Source organism: Trichomycterus rosablanca, chromosome 9 (assembly GCF_030014385.1).
Source record: "Trichomycterus rosablanca isolate fTriRos1 chromosome 9, fTriRos1.hap1, whole genome shotgun sequence".
Taxonomy (NCBI): Eukaryota; Metazoa; Chordata; class Actinopteri; order Siluriformes; family Trichomycteridae; genus Trichomycterus; species Trichomycterus rosablanca.
The window spans coordinates 24,401,578-24,419,377 of NC_085996.1; the positions used below are offsets into that span (position 1 = coordinate 24,401,578).

General features: G+C 39.3%; 1 protein-coding gene across 2 annotated transcripts; it reads left to right on the forward strand.

Annotated features, from left to right (window-relative positions):
• Window positions 1-475: 475 nt before the first annotated feature.
• echdc2 (enoyl CoA hydratase domain containing 2) lies at window positions 476-14,046 on the forward strand. 2 transcript variants are annotated; one of them, XM_063002130.1, is made up of 9 exons: window positions 476-857; window positions 7,547-7,614; window positions 8,740-8,827; window positions 9,435-9,521; window positions 9,812-9,904; window positions 10,143-10,199; window positions 10,396-10,583; window positions 12,584-12,682; window positions 12,786-14,046. In XM_063002130.1, the coding sequence occupies exons 1-9, from the start codon at window positions 623-625 to the stop codon at window positions 12,861-12,863; spliced, it is 993 nt and encodes a 330-aa protein (XP_062858200.1). In that variant the 5' UTR covers window positions 476-622; the 3' UTR covers window positions 12,864-14,046. The 2 variants fall into 2 exon arrangements, with proteins under 2 accessions (XP_062858200.1, XP_062858201.1); XM_063002131.1 differs by lacking the exon at window positions 476-857 and adding an exon at window positions 1,026-1,104.
• The last annotated feature ends 3,754 nt before the right edge of the window (window positions 14,047-17,800 follow it).

The window sequence follows — 17,800 nt, forward strand, 5'->3', positions numbered from 1 at the left end:
TGTGTGTGTGTGTGTGTGTGTGTGTGTGTGTGTGTGTGTGTGTGTGTGTGTGTGTGTGTGTGTGTGTGTGTGTGTGTGTGTGTGTGTGTGTGTGTGTGTGTGTGTGTGTGTGTGTGTGTGTGTGTGTGTGTGTGTGTGTGTGTGTGTGTGTGTGTGTGTGATAGTTAAACTGTATTAAACGGTTTAGTTTTGCAGTTTTCTTTGTAACATTACCTCCCTCTGTTGGTAAAACCTCGTTCCACAAGCACATCACAAATGTCTTGGGAATACAGTATTTAAAGTGTGATACACAAAGTACTGAAATAAATGATTATATTAGTAAACATAGAAGGAGATAATTGTATATTAATAATAGTAGAATACATTAGAATATTTAAATATCAGAACGTTTTTGCTGTGTCACTGTTGACGTGCAAAGTTTCTGAGGCGGTGTGTGTGTGTGTGTGTGTGTGTGTGTGTGTGTGTAGGAAGTGAACAAGTGAAACTGGAAGAGCAACAGGCACCAGAATTTTGCAAGTTCGGAATGTCCTTCCTATAAGCTTTCAAAAACTAACCTAGAGTCATCCAGTTCAGTATTATTTTCCTCGGTTTAAACTGTGGAAACATACCGAAAGTGCAGAACATGACGGTGTTTCGGAGGTTTACAGCAGGAACGTGTTGGTTTGTTAGAGGTGGATGTAAACTGGATTGGCGTTTCTCTTCACTTCACAGCTCTGCACAGAAGCAATCCTATGGATCAGACAGCAGTACACACTGTATGAGGCTTATTAACACTGCACACAGGAGAGCTTTCTGCACTGAGGGACCCAGAGACGTTACTGAAGTGGATTTGAGTCGCCTAGAAGGTGAAAACAATGGTAGGTGCAACGTGTATTCAGGAACATACAGTAGAAAGCAATGCAACCATCTTACCTCATGGTTAAATGTTTTAGGAAAGTTCTTCAGAGGGCAGATGTGGCTGCATGCACAGCAACCACCACAACCACAGTAGGCATCATACGCCAATAAAAGTCCGATGTGGGTGATCCCCCATATTCACCAATGTCACAATATACACTGCCTGGCCAAAAAAAGGTCACCACCTGGATTTAACTAAGCAAATAGGTAAGAGCCTCCCATTGGATAATTACTGCATGGGTGATTATGTTTCAGCTGGCAACAAGTTATTTAACCCTAACTGATGCAGTGAGTAGCTTCTCATTTGTTAAACAACCATGTCGAAAGACACATCCTGTGGTCGTGGAAAAGATGTTAATCTGTTTCAGAAGGGTCAAATTATTGGCATGCATCAAGCAGAGAAAACATCTAAGGAGATTGCTGAAACTACTAAAATCGGGTTAAGAACTGTCCAACGCATTATTAAAAAGTGGAAGGACAGTGGGGAAACATCATCTTCGAGGAAGAAATGTGGTCGGAAAAAAACTTGAATGAAAACGTTTGGTGAAATGAAATCATAGAAAAACTACAGTAGAACTCAGGGATATGTTTAATAGTGAAAGTAAGAGCATTTCCACACGCACAATGCAAAGGGATCTCAAGGGATTGGGACTAAACAGCTGTGTAGCCTTAAGAAAACCACTTGTCAGTGAGGGTAACCGGCAAAAACGGCTTCAATTTGCTAGGGAGCATAAAGATTGGACTCTGGAGCAATGGAGGAAGGTCATGTGGTCTGATGAGTCCAGATTTACCCTGTTCCAGAGTGATGGGCGCATCAGGGTAAGAATAGAGGCTTCTGAAGTGATGCACCCATCATGCCTAGTGCCTACCGTACAAGCCTGTGGGGGCAGTGCTATGATCTGGGGTTGCTGCAGTTGGTCAGGTCTAGGTTCAGCAACATTATGTGCCCAAAGAATGAGGTCAGCTGACTTCCTAAATATACTGAACAACAACCAGGTTATTCCATCAATGGATTTTTTCTTCCCTGATGGCACGGGGATATTCCAAGATGACAATGCCAGTATTCATCAGGCTCAAATTGTGAAAGAGTGGTTCAGGGAGCATGAGACATAATTTTCACACATGGATTGGCCACCACAGAGTCCAGACCTGAACCCCATTGAGAATCTTTGGGATGTGCTGGAGAAGACTTTGCGCAGTGGTCCAAATCTCCCATCATCAATACAAGATCTTGGGGAAAAATTAATGCAACTCTGGACAGAAATAAATGTTGTGACATTGCAGCTTGTGGAAACGATGCCACAGTGAATGCGTGCCGTAATCAAAGCTAAAGGCGGTCCAACAAAATATTAGTGTGTGACTTTTTTTTGGCCAGGCAGTGTATTTGCTTAACATGAGCTGCAGAACATTAGGAACCAAGAGCAGTTTCCAAAGTCAGTGGCAGAACTCCAAACATCTTACTATGTACGTGATTAACTTATCAAACTATCAACATTTATGCATCCTATGTTTTCTTTTATTCAAAACAACTTGCTGTGAGACAAGATACAATCCAACAACTGATGGTTCAAGCCCTAACATTGGCAGCTTGGACATGGGGGTGTTGAACCTGCAACATTCTGATCAATCATTTAGTGCCATATGCAATCAGCCATACTGCCCCTGACCGTGAATGTCTATCTGTCTACCTACCCTCCCAATTATCTATTCTAGTGAAGGAACTCAAAATCCTTACATAAGCCAGTAAATTCACTGTGACAGTATCATGCAGTGGGAAAACCCAAGTGGCTGCATAAAAGATGTGTCTATATGTCTGTATGTATGTATATAAAAAAGTGACAAAATACAAAGAGTATATGTATGTTTTAATAATTATTGTACAATATACTACAACCCCTGGCAAAAATTATGGAATCACCACTCTTGGAAGATGTTCTGTCAATTGTTTAATTTTGTAGAAAAAAAATAAATCACAGACAAGCCACAAAACTATCATTTTTCAAAATGTCAACCTTCTGGCATTAAGAAACAATAAAAAAAAGAAACAAATATAATAGTTGTGGTCAGTCACAATTGCTTTTTTTAGATCAAGTAGAGGAAAAAAATATGGAATCGCTCAAATCTGAGGAAAAAATTATGGAATCACTCTGTAATTTGCAGTTTAAAAACAAAACATCTGCAGCAGATTAGATTTGCTAATTATTCTTCAGTTTAAAAAGAGTGCTTACACCTCGGAGAGCTGTTGCACAAAGCAGATTGTCATGAATCATGGTTCCAATACAAGATATGTCAGTTGAAACAAATGAGAGGATTATAAAACTCCTTCAAGAAGATAAATCATTGTGGAATGTCGCAAAAGATGTTGGTTGTTCCCAGTAAGCTGTGTTTAAAATCTGGACCAAGTACAAACAAAATGGGAAGGTTGTAAAAGGGAAGCATACTGGTAGACCAAGTAAGACATCAAAGCATCAAGATAGAAAATTTAAAGCAATATGTCTTGAAAACAGAAAATGCACAACAAAACAAATGAGAAACAAGTGGCCGGAAAGTGGAGTCAATGTCTGTGACCGAACTGTAAGAAATCACCTAAAAGAAATGGGATTTACATACAGAAAAGCCAAACAAAAGCCATCATTAACACCTAAAAAGAAAAGAACAAGGTTAAAGTAGGCTAAAGAAAAGCAATCGTGGACTGTGGGTGACTGGATAAAAGTGATCTTCAGTGATGAATCGCGAATCTGCATTGGGCAAGGTGATGATGCTGGAACTTTTGTTTGGTGTCTGTCCAATGAAATTTATGAAGATAACTGCCTAAAGAAAACATGTTAATTTCCACAGTTGTTGATGATATGGGCCTGCATGTCGGGTAAAGGCACAGGGGAGATGGTCTTCAATAAATGCCAAAGTCCACATTGAAATTTTGGACGCTTTTCTTATTCCATCAGTTGAAAGGATGTTTGGTGATGATGACTTCATTTTTCAAGATGATAATGCATCTTGCCATAGGGCAAAGGACGTGAAAACTTTCCTTCAAGAAAACATATAATGTCAATGGCATGGCCTGCAAATAGTCCGGATCTCAATCCATTTGAAAATCTCTGGTGGAAATTGAAGAAAATGGTCAATGACAAGGTTCCAACCTGCAAAGCTGATCTGGCAACAGCAAGAGACAGTTGAAGGCAGATTGATGAAGAATACTGTTTGTCATTAGTTAACTCCATGCCTCAGAGAGTGTAAACCATTATAAAAGCCAGAGGTGGTGCAACAAAGTAATAATGGTGCAGTGTTTTCTAATGATTCCATAATTTTTTCCTCAGATTTGAGTGATTCCATATTTTTTTCCTCTACTTGATCTAAAAAAAAAGCAATTGTGACTGACCACAACTATTATATTTGTTTCTTTTTTTATTGTTTCTTAATGCCAGAGGGTTGACAGTTTGAGAAATGATAGTTTTGTGGCATGTCTGTGATTTATTTTTTTTCTACAAAATTAAACAATTGAAAGAACATCTTCCAAGAGTGGTGATTCCATAATTTTTGTATATATATAAACAAATCATTCTTAGTATTATAATACATACCCATTCTTTTTACTTCCCACTCCTAAATCTGTCCACTAATATTTCCCACAAATAGTTTTATACTGCCAAGAAAACTGAAAGTATACATTTTGTCTTGTAATTAACCTCTAACTGACACTGTGCAAAGTTACAGGTACAGTCAGAAACTATATACAGTGTATCACAAAAGTAAGTACACCCCTCACATTTCTGCAGATATTTAAGTATATCTTTTCATGGGACAACACTGACAAAATGACACTTTGACACAATGAAAAGTAGTCTGTGTGCAGCTTATATAACAGTGTAAATTTATTCTTCCCTCAAAATAACTCAATATACAGCCATTAATGTCTAAACCACCGGCAACAAAAGTGAGTACACCCCTTAGTGAAAGTTCCTGAAGTGTCAATATTTTGTGTGGCCACCATTATTTCCCAGAACTGCCTTAACTCTCCTGGGCATGGAGTTTACCAGAGCTTCACAGGTTGCCACTGGAATGCTTTTCCACTCCTCCATGACGACATCACGGAGCTGGCGGATATTCGAGACTTTGCGCTCCTCCACCTTCCGCTTGAGGATGCCCCAAAGATGTTCTATTGGGTTTAGGTCTGGAGACATGCTTGGCCAGTACATCACCTTTACCCTCAGCCTCTTCAATAAAGCAGTGGTCGTCTTAGAGGTGTGTTTGGGGTCATTATCATGCTGGAACACTGCCCTGCAACCCAGTTTCCGGAGGGAGGGGATCATGCTCTGCTTCAGTATTTCACAGTACATATAGGAGTTCATGTGTCCCTCAATGAAATGTAACTCCCCAACACCTGCTGCACTCATGCAGCCCCAGACCATGGCATTCCCACCACCATGCTTGACTGTAGGCATGACACACTTATCTTTGTACTCCTCACCTGATTGCCGCCACACATGCTTGAGACCATCTGAACCAAACAAATTAATCTTGGTCTCATCAGACCATAGGACATGGTTCCAGTAATCCATGTCCTTTGTTGACATGTCTTCAGCAAACTGTTTGCGGGCTTTCTTGTGTAGAGGCTTCAGAAGAGGCTTCCTTCTGGGGTGACAGCCATGCAGACCAATTTGATGTAGTGTGCGGCGTATGGTCTGAGCACTGACAGGCTGACCCCCCACCTTTTCAATCTCTGCAGCAATGCTGACAGCACTCCTGCGCCTATCTTTCAAAGACAGCAGTTGGATGTGACGCTGAGCACGTGCACTCAGCTTCTTTGGACGACCAACGCGAGGTCTGTTCTGAGTGGACCCTGCTCTTTTAAAACGCTGGATGATCTTGGCCACTGTGCTGCAGCTCAGTTTCAGGGTGTTGGCAATCTTCTTGTAGCCTTGGCCATCTTCATGTAGTGCAACAATTCGTCTTTTAAGATCCTCAGAGAGTTCTTTGCCATGAGGTGCCATGTTGGAACTTTCAGTGACCAGTATGAGAGAGTGTGAGAGCTGTACTACTAAATTGAACACACCTGCTCCCTATGCACACCTGAGACCTAGTAACACTAACAAATCACATGACATTTTGGAGGGAAAATGACAAGCAGTGCTCAATTTGGACATTTAGGGGTGTAGTCTCTTAGGGGTGTACTCATTTTTGTTGCCAGTGGTTTAGACATTAATGGCTGTATATTGAGTTATTTTGAGGGAAGAATAAATTTACACTGTTATTTAAGCTGCACACAGACTACTTTTCATTGTGTCAAAGTGTCATTTTGTCAGTGTTGTCCCATGAAAAGATATACTTAAATATCTGCAGAAATGTGAGGGGTGTACTCACTTTTGTGATACACTGTACCTACGAAGTACACTTACGTAGTTGGTGTATCTGATAACATGGTAGGTGTAACTATAAACTGGAAACAGTATGTCTGTACAGATATAAGTTTGCAATGGCTTCTGTAGCATAGCAGTGGTCTGTCTGTATGTCCTGTTAGTTCCAAAATGTAGTTTAAAACTTAATAGAGGGCTGTGTGGGATTTAGCCATCACATGATGTGATATGCATCAAAGAGCCTCACACTGAAGGTTACGCATGTGTTGAATTTAGTAATGGATATGAGTAGTTACGCAACATCCATGCATTTAGCAGTTAATTATTTATGCTGGTTACTAATAATAATTGTGGTGTGTAAGGCACTCCATCAGATGTCTTGGCTACCTATTGCATTCAATTTGGTAGCTATTTTACGTCTCTTGACAAAAATGCTATGTGCATTTATTTAGTTATTGAATTTAAGTTTGAGACTCTGACTTTACTGAATTTTGCAAGCTCTACTCACCAAGCTATAGTTTTTTTCTGCTATTAAATTAATGAAACTCCTCTTTGGGGGAATATACTGAGTCTGACAGATATACTGGGTCAAAGACAGTAAATTTGATTATTAGTTTGGTGGTAATCTATCTAGATATATTTACAGTACATTCTGCTTGGTTTAGTCTTATCCTGACCACCAACATGATTACACACCACAATTAATAATATTGTATTATTATGTATGGACAAGCTTGTATTTTGACCACCTGGTGTGTGTTAGAAAGCTCAAAACTTTTAAAACTTATAATAAAAAGGAAATGAACAAAAAAAAAGCATTTTTAATTATTTAGTCACAGTAAAATAACAGTTGCTTTTCTCTTACTAAGATAGGGGTATGTAAACTTTAAATGTAAAACCATAACCCCCCACTTAAGGACTCCATTCAGGACTAGAGAGCTGCTGACCTGAAACTCAACTTGGACTTAATGCTCACTTGATGCCAGCATTTGTCAGAATGCTAAACAAAAAAGCTAAACCATGGAAATTTGCACACTTATTAATATGACACAGTGGTTTTGAACAGCTTTTAGTTTTTACACCTTAAGTTCAATATATTGCTATACTCTAAGCAGTATTAGTTTCATGACAATCATGAATGTAAAAGGGAAACTTCAAGCCTTGAGTGATATTAAATCAATCAAAAAAATATAAACACTGACTGTTTAAATGTACATACATAACTAAAGGTGTTTGTTTTGAGTTCCTGCAAGACTTCTTAAAGTAAATACCTGGTAAATCTCAATCTCTTTCAGGCATTGTGGAGGTCCTGATGTGTCGGGAGCAGAAACGAAACTCTTTAGGCCGTGTATTTGTGGCTCAGGTAAGATCACATCTTTGTGTGTGTTTGCATTTGTAACTGAATAAGCCGAGCAGACTTTAGCCCTCCCATCCTCTTACAAACTCACTCTTTATTTTTTTATGTCCTTTCTTTATGTCACACATCATGTACACTCATCAGCCATAACATTAAAACCACCTCCTTGTTTCTACACTCACTGTCCATTTTATCAGCTCCACTTACCATATAGAAGCACTTTGTTGTTCTACAATTACTGACTGTAGTCCATCTATTTCTCTACATACCTTTTTTGCCTGCTTTCACCCTGTTCTTCAATGGTCAGGACCCCCACAAAGCAGGTATTATTTAGGTGGTGGTTGATTCTCAGCACTGCAGTGACAATGACATGGTGGTGGTGTGTTAGTGTGTGTTGTGCTGATATGAGTGGATCAGACACAGCAGCGCTGCTGGAGTTTTTAAATACCGTGACCACTCACTGTCCACTGTATTAGACACTCCTACCTAGTTGGTCCACCTTGTAGATGTGAAGTCAGAGATGAATGCTCATCTATTGCTGCTGTTTGAGTTGGTCATCTTCTAGACCTTCATCAGTGGTCACAGGACGCTGCTCATGGGGTTGTTGGCTGTATATTTTTGGTTGGTGAACTATACTCAGTCCAGCGGTGACAGTGAGGTGTTTAAAAACTCCATCAGCATTGCTGTGTCTTATCCACTCATACCAGCACAACACACACTAACACACCACCACCATGTCAGTGTCACTGCAGTGCTGAGAATCATCCACCACCCAAATAATATCTACTCTGTAGTGGTCCTATAGGGGTCCTGACCCTTGAAGAACAGCATGAAAGGGGGCTAACAAAGCATGCAGAGTAACAGGTGCACTACAGTCAGTAATTGTAGAACTACAAAGTGCTTCTATATGGTAAGTGGAGCTGATAAAATGGACAGTGTGTGCAGAAACAAGGAGGTGGTTTTAATGTTATGGCTGATCAGTATATGTAGAGCAAATCAGAATTTATATCAGGTCAAAAGCAACACTAAATCAATATGAGAAACGTACTTTCTTTGTTTAACCTATCATTTTTGGCTCAAGTTCTCTGGCTCTATCAATATTTCTCCCACTTGTTTTATATTTCTGTGTAGATGCGAGAGTTGGTGTCAGGCCTGCATCATGACTCAGACGTCCGTGTATTGATCTTCAGGAGTCTGGTGCCTGGAGTCTTTTGTGCAGGTCAGCTATGATTACAACAGAAAACAGAAAAAGTCTTTTATTTTACCTCTGAGATAGCATGTCATCTCAAAGACCTTCATAAAGGGGACAGCATTCTGAAAACCTCACTCACTCACTTTCTTAATCGCTTATCCAATTAGTCGTGGGGGGGTGCTGGAGTCAATGGGCGCAAGGCACACAGTAACACCCTGGACGGCAAGAAGGTCCTGGGCACCACAGCAAGAAGGTCCTGGGTTCGATCCCCAGGCGGGGCGGTCCAGGTCCTTTCTGTGTGAAGTTTGCATGTTCTCCCCATGTCTGCGTGGGTTTCCTCCGGGAACTCCAGTTTCCTCCCAAAGTCCAAAAACATGCAGTCAGGTTAATTGAAGACGCTGAATTGCCCTATAGGTGAATGGGTGTGTGTGTGTGTGTGTGTGTGTGTGTGTGTGTTTGCCCTGAGATGGTCTTGCACCCCGTCCAGGGTGTTACTGTGTGCCTTGCGCCCATTGAAAAGCTGGGACAGGCTCCAGCACCCCACACGACCCTGATTGGATAAGAGGTTAAGGAAGTGAGTGAGTATATTTATAGTGGCAAGTATTTAGTAAGTAAGCCATATTTTTTGTTACAGGGGCAGATCTGAAGGAAAGGTCAGAGATGGATAACTCAGATGCTGAACTGTTTGTGCATGGTCTCCGCTCTCTAATGAATGAGATAGGTAAATCCAAGTCAACACTATTGACATTCCTATTTTTGAATAATTAATTTTTGTTTAAGCAGATATTTTATTTTCAGTATGTGAAAGTACAGGTACATTCTGCAGAAATTTAAACAGTAAGCTTTTACTCATCATTCATCATTCTTTTGTAATCACATACTTATCATGTTGTTACCGGTTGTACAGAAACAGAATGGATTTCGGAATGTTATTGCTCGGGAATAGCTCAGCTGCCTTCTGGTTTGATAAATGATCTGTCTGATATATGTTCTGCATCTTTTCTGTGCCAGCTGCGTTACCCATGCCAACCATCGCCGCAGTAGACGGCTTTGCCCTGGGGGGCGGGCTGGAGCTGGCACTTGCATGTGACCTCCGCACGGCGGGTAAGTACTTGCTTTGACCCTACAAGGGCAGGTCATAGCAGCTGAGTGACAGGAGAACCATGCTTTTTTAAATATATGCAATATGTAGTTAGATGTTAGTAGACTGTGTATATTTATTTACGTAGGCTTTCACCTCACAGACACATTATTCAGCCCCCAGTCCCTGTGGGGTGCTTACAGAAGGATGTGCAGAGCCAAAGACCTTGAACTCTCCCTGTTCTCTGTGTATGTTTTGCAGCACACACAGCACAGATGGGCCTGATAGAGACGACACGAGGACTGCTCCCAGGGGCAGGTAAGAAAATTAGGAAAAGGAAAAGGGGGTGAGAGACAGCGCCGTGTTTACAAAGATGATAGAAAAGCGTGCTAACCATCAGATAAAGGGAGAAGCAGAAAATCAGACAAACAAGCCTAAAGCTCAATACAATCACATCATACAACAGCTCCACCAGCTGGTTTTATAAGTGTGTGTTCTCCATTCTGTTCACAAGGTGGAAGTCAACGTTTACCTCGGACTGTGGGCTTTGCCGTGGCCAAGGAGCTGATTTTTACAGGGCGGCGTGTGAATGGGCAGCAGGCTCTAGAGCTCGGCCTGGTCAATCGTACTGTTCCACAGAACCAGAGCGGGGATGCGGCGTATAGAGAAGCTCTGAACCTGGCCAGAGAAATTCTTCCTCAGGTGGATCGCACTGTCAAACCCACACACATGTACACTTGCTCTAATACGATACTACTGCTATCACCAGTATACACAGTGGCTTGTATAACTACCCCCTCTTTTTGTTTTACAGAAATGATCACAAAGTAGTATTTTTACTCGTATTACTACATTTTTAAATGAGACATTTTCTTAACAAAATAAAAACCACAATAATGACAAACCTAAAGTGTAAACAGACAAAAATGACTTGATTTAGCAATCTTCGGCAGCAGTGTTACAACCATTAAACTTTTGTAAGTGATTGACTTAATTTTACACAAAGTGATGGTGCATTTTGGCACATTTCTTATTGTACAGTTCTTCAGTTTGTCAGATTAACAATTAAATAAGAATTATATGTGGTCCTATACATACATTAAAAAAAGTCCATATGGCCAAAGGAAGCAGATTTTGAGGATCTCTCTAAAAATCATTAGTGAAGTGCACTTGGTAGAATTATCAACAGACCTGATATCCAACCCCACAATGCATTATTTCATGTTGCTGCATTGCAATGCATTGTTACATTACTAGAGACAAGGCTTAAAAAGCTGATGACCTTAACAATGTGATAATTCAGGCTTTATAAAAGTTTCTGCCCTGTTTTGATACAGATGATCTGTATTGTATCGGGCACCTATACATGTTAACAGTATAACTAGGGCCCGACTAAATTCACGGGAAAATGTACTTAATTTCACGGACCTCGTTTTTAAAAAATCACAGATTTCACAGATTATTAAATTACACTCATAAATTGAATGATAGAATAAATGGAAGCAACAATACACAGCACAGCCGATCTTAATGGTTGAATGTAAACCTAAAACATCTTGCAACATCCAGTGTGAGGCTCTGTCTCAAATACCAAAATACTCGTCCGTCTTCTGGATCTTATTCTGGATCTTCTGGGTCTTATTTTATCAAAGCCACTTTACTGGCATGTTCACCTCTTCTCAATTGATGGCAATATCAACTGCACCATACCTTGAGTCACTTGAGCTCCAGTACATCTTTCCTGTTAGCTTTGACCTTCCACTCTCAGGACTCAGGGAAGACAAGCATCAAGATTATTCTTTGTACTTGTGCTGGGATGGTGAAATGTCTTTTCATTGACACCCATCTCAACACCTGGACAAACTCTATTCATCCTATTAAAACTCCTTTGTATATAGTTTTGTGTCCACACTGACTGAATCCCTGGAAAGCCAATCCGCCAAAGAACTTCCCAGATGTTGCACAAACTAAGGGAATACAGTTACAAGTTATAAGTGTGTAAAAATACACTGCTTCAGTGTTCTTCAAAACAATTAATGAGAAAATGAAACCTGGACCACTGATATCACTGTGTCTGGATAAAGCAAGATAACAACTTCCAAAAATCAACATTGCAGCATAGACAAGAAGAAACATGGCTTATCATTTACACCCTCCCCCACCACTGCATTACAGAGACACAATGACATCACTGATTCTGATTTTATTATATTTTCCCCATAAATGGCTTTAAGGAAAAATGTGTATTTTTTGTTGTAGACTTTACATAAATATGGGACATACAAATTCTATATTAGAAGTTTTAAAATAAGAGTATCTGCCAAAGGACAGAAAGATCACTTTTAAACAAGGACTTCCCAGATTTGACAAACTTTATGCTGGAATCTAGGACAAAGTCATAAGGCATACTCATGCCTTGTGTCAAAACATAATTAATCAAAACTTTAATTGTCCTCATTTTTGACAAAACAATGCCAGGGAGAAAAGGCCTATTTAAATCCTCACTGATGGAGCAAGAGATGAGTGGATTATTTATATCTCATTGATGAAACCCAGTTAAACAGAGCATTGCTATCACATATTCATGATAAAGTGGGAACTTTATAGCAGCATGAAAGTCTGACAAGGCTCTTAGTATCAGCATCTTGTAACGTTATTAATTAGATCTGAGTCTGTTACATCTCCCGCTGTGCTGTTTTTAGGCTCCAATTGCAGTCAGGATGGCCAAGGAGGCCATGAATCGAGGAATAGAGGTGGACATTGCCTCAGGAATGGCTATTGAGGGCATGTGCTATGCTCGGGTAAGAAAACGATGCTTAAACATCACACGTATTTCAACATTTGACCTTTTGTTGAATTTTATTTGAAGTGTTAGAGCTGCTTCTAATGTTTTACTGTTTACAGGTTATTCCAACACGAGACAGGCAAGAAGGAATGGCTGCTTTTATAGAGAAGAGACCTCCCAGATACACTGGAGAATAACCACAAACAGATAACCCAGGAAACACTAACACTGTTATTGGAAGTAAAGCCTGTTACTGGGTTCTTGAACTATTTTTAAATATCAAAACACATACCTTAAAATAAAAACATAACACTTACAAAATAAGTCATATAAGGCCAGCAGTCATCTCCAACAAGATAACATCTGAAGAAACCAAGATTAAAAAAAAAAAGAATCTTCTAATGGTTTAGGCTTGGAGCACAGAAAATCACTATGTCTGTTATGTAAATATTGCCTTTTTGTCATAATCATGAATGTAAGCTTCCATGGCTTAGAAAAAAATGCCAGATGGTTGAAAGTATATATTGACAATTTATTTTTTTATTTAAAACACAGTGTTCAGTTAAGACAGATGATGATGTCTCTGTAAAAGGAAATAACAGTGATGTCAATGCTTATTAATAGAGAAAACCATACAGTTTCAGTAAATACATGCTAACATAAATAGCAACCTAAGTAAGAAATAACACTATAATTTGTATTGCTAATCAGTGAGCTGTCAGCTGTACGAAAGGATGCAAAACATGTGTCAGTGTATTAAAACACAGTGGAGAGAACTGTGTCAAACAATAAGACCATTTCTGAAAGAATCTTTTTGAAGACTTGGCTTGTTTACTAAAGTTGAGATGTTGTTTTGTTAGCATTTTAGATTACAAACATTACACAGGAGTGTGTTTTAGAAAAAAAACCTGGTGAATAGTTACATAAACATGGTGGCTAAGTGGGTAGCACTGTCGCCTCACAGCAAGAAGGTGTCTGCGTGGGTTTCCTCCGGGTGCTCCAGTTTCCTCCCACAGTCCAAAGACATGCAAGTGAGGTGAATTGGAGATACTAGATTGTCCATGACTGTGTTTGATATAACCTTGTGAACTGATGAATCTTGTGTAACTATCTGTCCTGTCATGAATGTAATCAAAGTGTGTAAAACATGACGTTAAAATCCTAATAAACAAATAAACAAACATAGCCATAAACAGTGGATAAACATAAGATTAGGTTGGAATTCTTTTAACTTTAAACTTTTTAATTTACTTACAAACTTGTCAAGAACACCTTCAAATATTGATTTCATCACTTTCTAAGAGACAATTATGTTTAAGTATTCCTTAATGTGTCATTTTATTTCAGGACCACCATAATAAAAAAAAACTAAATGTACAATTGATTTTGTATGTTTTATGTACATGTTTTTCTTGCCACATCTAGGATTCTAGGACTCTTCTGAACCCCAGTAAGGACTATAACTTCTAAAGAGTAGAGTTAACAGATTATCTACCCAGAAGTTGGCAGCATACTGAAATTTCTCTAAGAGCTTAGTGGGAACATTAAATAATTAAAATCTAAAGACTTTCAGGTGTCTCTAGCCTTAGCTAAGGTCACTGTGTATGACTTTTATAGTAAATACTGTAGCACACTGATTTACATGTGACATGATTTACATCATTTAAATATAATTTAAAAACAGCAAACATTTATTATAATCACCTTTTTTACACTGAAAACTTTATAGCAGACAAGCTAGCATTTATTGTGTAATAAACAGGAACCTTGCCATTTTCTAATAATTTACAAATCAGATGTGATAGGCTTACTTTTATTGTAACAGATTTAATCACCCCTAGAATTAAGTATTTTCTAGGTGTAAAGGTATGTCAAGTCTTAAATACAAAAAGTGACTTTTGCACTGTGTTAAGTTTTTGAGTGAGTCAGGTAAAACTGTTCACATATCTACAAGGGTTCTTCGATAAGTTTCTGCACTTTTTTAATCTCTATTTACATATTAAGAATTTCAAAAACAAATGACATTACTTTTCTACACAGTCACCTTCCTATGCATTTTTCTCAGCGTCGTACCAACTTTTTAATGCCATCAGCAAAAAATATGTTTTGGTTGAGCCACTGATGCACCACTGCTTTCACATCATCATCACATGAAAATCTTCTTCCCCTTGAAGCCTAAGTGTTCCAAAAAGGTGGAAATCAGATGGCGCTAAATTTGGACTGAAAACTCTCTCTCAGTCTCCGAGACACGACCAATTACTACTCCTCCTGCCCTCACAGTTTCCAAGCAAAATATAAAAATGTGTAAACTTTTTGAAGTCAGCTAATTTAAGCAACTTAAGGTTGTGCTTTATAAGAAACACCTTTCCAGTAACAACATTCAAAATAAAATTTAAAATGGTGGTAATAAAACAATCAAGCAATAATTTATTATATCAATTTATAAAATCAATCACCTGAAAATGCCAATATCCAGTGTTCCATTTGTACTTGTGTACATGTGTATTTAGTCCTCATGCACAGTAAGTAGGCTGGTAAGAATCATCGTTGTTATGGCATTTTGGCAGGAAGGGGGCAATAATTCTGAAATCAAATGTATAATAGCATTTTTTTTTCTTCTTTTTTTTAATCAACGACTTTATACTGGTCAGTGTCACATCAGGTCCTATTTCACAAAAGGAAAACTGGGCACACAACAGGAATACCCTGGACACAGTGCCACTCCACCGGGACATGGCAATGTCTGTGTAGACATCTGGCCAGCCTGTTTCAGACCCAGATCACAGTGGTGGTGGGCTGCTGTAATAGACTTCTGTGCCATGCGAGTACCCGATAGCATTTTTTTTTCAACTGATCCACTTCAAGTTTGTAAAATGACATAAAGGCTATAATCCAAAAAGTACAGGGTGAGTCAAAATTATGTTAACACTAATGGATCTGTTCTCCACAAAATGTGTGTCCGGGCTTTAAATGGTACTGTTGCTCCCTGGTTTTTGTGTGTTGAACATGATGGTGAACAGGTTGAGACTGTCCTGTAAATCATCTTACACATATAAAAGTATGTTTTGTAAATAAATGGTTTTCACCATTCAAGTGTTAACATAATTTTGACTCACCCTGTATGTGGAAGTACTGTATGTAGTTGCAATCTGAAATATTCAAACTCAGTACTTGATTTCTTCTAGGGTTTCCTGATGCTTAATTAAATCCATCTTGCCCTCCACACGCTGCAGGATTCCAGGGCCAGAGGAAGCAAAGCAGCCCAAGAGCATCACTGAGCCACCACCCTGCTTCACTGTAGGCAGGCAGTTCTTTTCAGTGTAAGCTTTATTTTTATATTGCTGATCCATAGGCTCAAAAGGTTCCAGTTTGTTTGAATCCCACAACTTGTTTTATTAATGTAGTTTTAAGTATACTGAAGTTGACTTTTCTTGTGCTTTTAGGTCAGTAGAGGTGTACGTCTTGGAGTTCGTACATGGAAACCTTCAGTATTTAGTATGTGCCTTACTGTGCAAACTGAAACCTCAGTGCCTGCTGCTACCAAATCTTGCTGCAGGTCTTTTGCAGTCACTTGAGATTCCTCTGAAATCTGGTGGCAGCCAATGACAGCTTCCTCTTTCTGCCATGTCCAGGTAGTGTAGCCAGTGTTCCTTTACATTTAAACTTGCAAACTAAGAACTTGCAGACTCCCTAGAAACAGTTTGTGCCTTTGCAGTTTTTTTTTGTGTCATATTCATTGTTTGTGCAAGGCAATTTATCTTACTTCTGTGGACAACTCTCTTGACTAAGCCAAGGTGCAATTAAAAGACAGTCAACAAACCCCTGACCAGTCCAGGTATTTGATGTGTTTTATTAAAAGCACACCTAATGCAACTAACAAAGCCCTTGATTCATTGCATCAAGTGTGCTTGAGGACACCTGATTTGCAAATGTGTGTGAGATTCTGTTCATTTATTTATAATATTAAATGTTATTTTGTGTAAAAAAATTTTTTTTAATGCATTTTCCCCAATCCACTGCTGGGGACCATGACGGCATCCAGGGAGGGTGTATATTCATCTGACACACACTCCCTCCAATGTGTGCACAGTCCACCAATCCCTTCTTACTCTACCATACTTTGGTGAATTTGCGTATGAAGTCAGCTTCGCTTAAGGAGAGCCATGCCCCAAATTCTGCGCTCCTTTACTTTCTGTACAAGCGCCCTTGCACAGTGTTAATAACCCCACCACTTAGACCAGTCTTTCCCACCCAGCAGACTGGAAGGATTGGACTCAATAATGGGTCAACCTAAAGTGCTCACTGCAGTACTGTAATTGGATGTCACCGTTACAAGAAGTCAATTCATGATATTTCTTTCCTCCTAGATTTCACACGATCAACTGGAAGTGGAAGCGTTTAGGACCCACAGCAACTCACAGCAGCCACTAAGTGGTGACCATGTAAAGCTACATGGAGTGGGGTCACCAAGTGCTGAGGTCATAATGCATTATAGTGGTCAAAACTCTGTAACGCTGACTCAATAACTAGAGTTCCAAACTTCCTCTGGCATTAACATCAGCACAAAAACTGTGCACTAGGAGCTTGGTTTCCATGTCGAGGCAGCTGCATACAAACCTTAACATTAGGCGCAATGTCAAGTGTCAGCTGGAGTGGTGTAAGGCATGCCACCACTGGACTCTATGAAATGTGTTCTGTTGAGTGAGGGTTAGGGTTTGGCAAATGCAAGGAGAAAGTTACCTGCATGCCAGCTGTAAAGATTGGTGGAGAAGGGATAATGTAATGGGGTGTTTTTTTAGGGGCTGGACTAGGTTTCATAGTTCAGGTGAGGGGAAATCTTAACGGTATGGATTTTTGTATCCAACTTTGTGTGAATACTTTGGGGTATGTAATGGAAAAGTATGTAATGGTTGAATTTTGAGGCTCCTTTGAGGCTTTGGCTGTAGGCTGTGTTCATCAGCATCTATATTAAGTGCAAGTTGACAGGATAAAGACTAAGGTTCAACAGAAGATCACCATCTCCCTAATGCTCTTAGGAAAATAATCCTCCAAAAACAATTATGCCTCAAGGCTTTTTTTTAGTTTTTTGTTTTTTACATATGCATTTTCTCATCTCACAAAAAGATAGCATTAG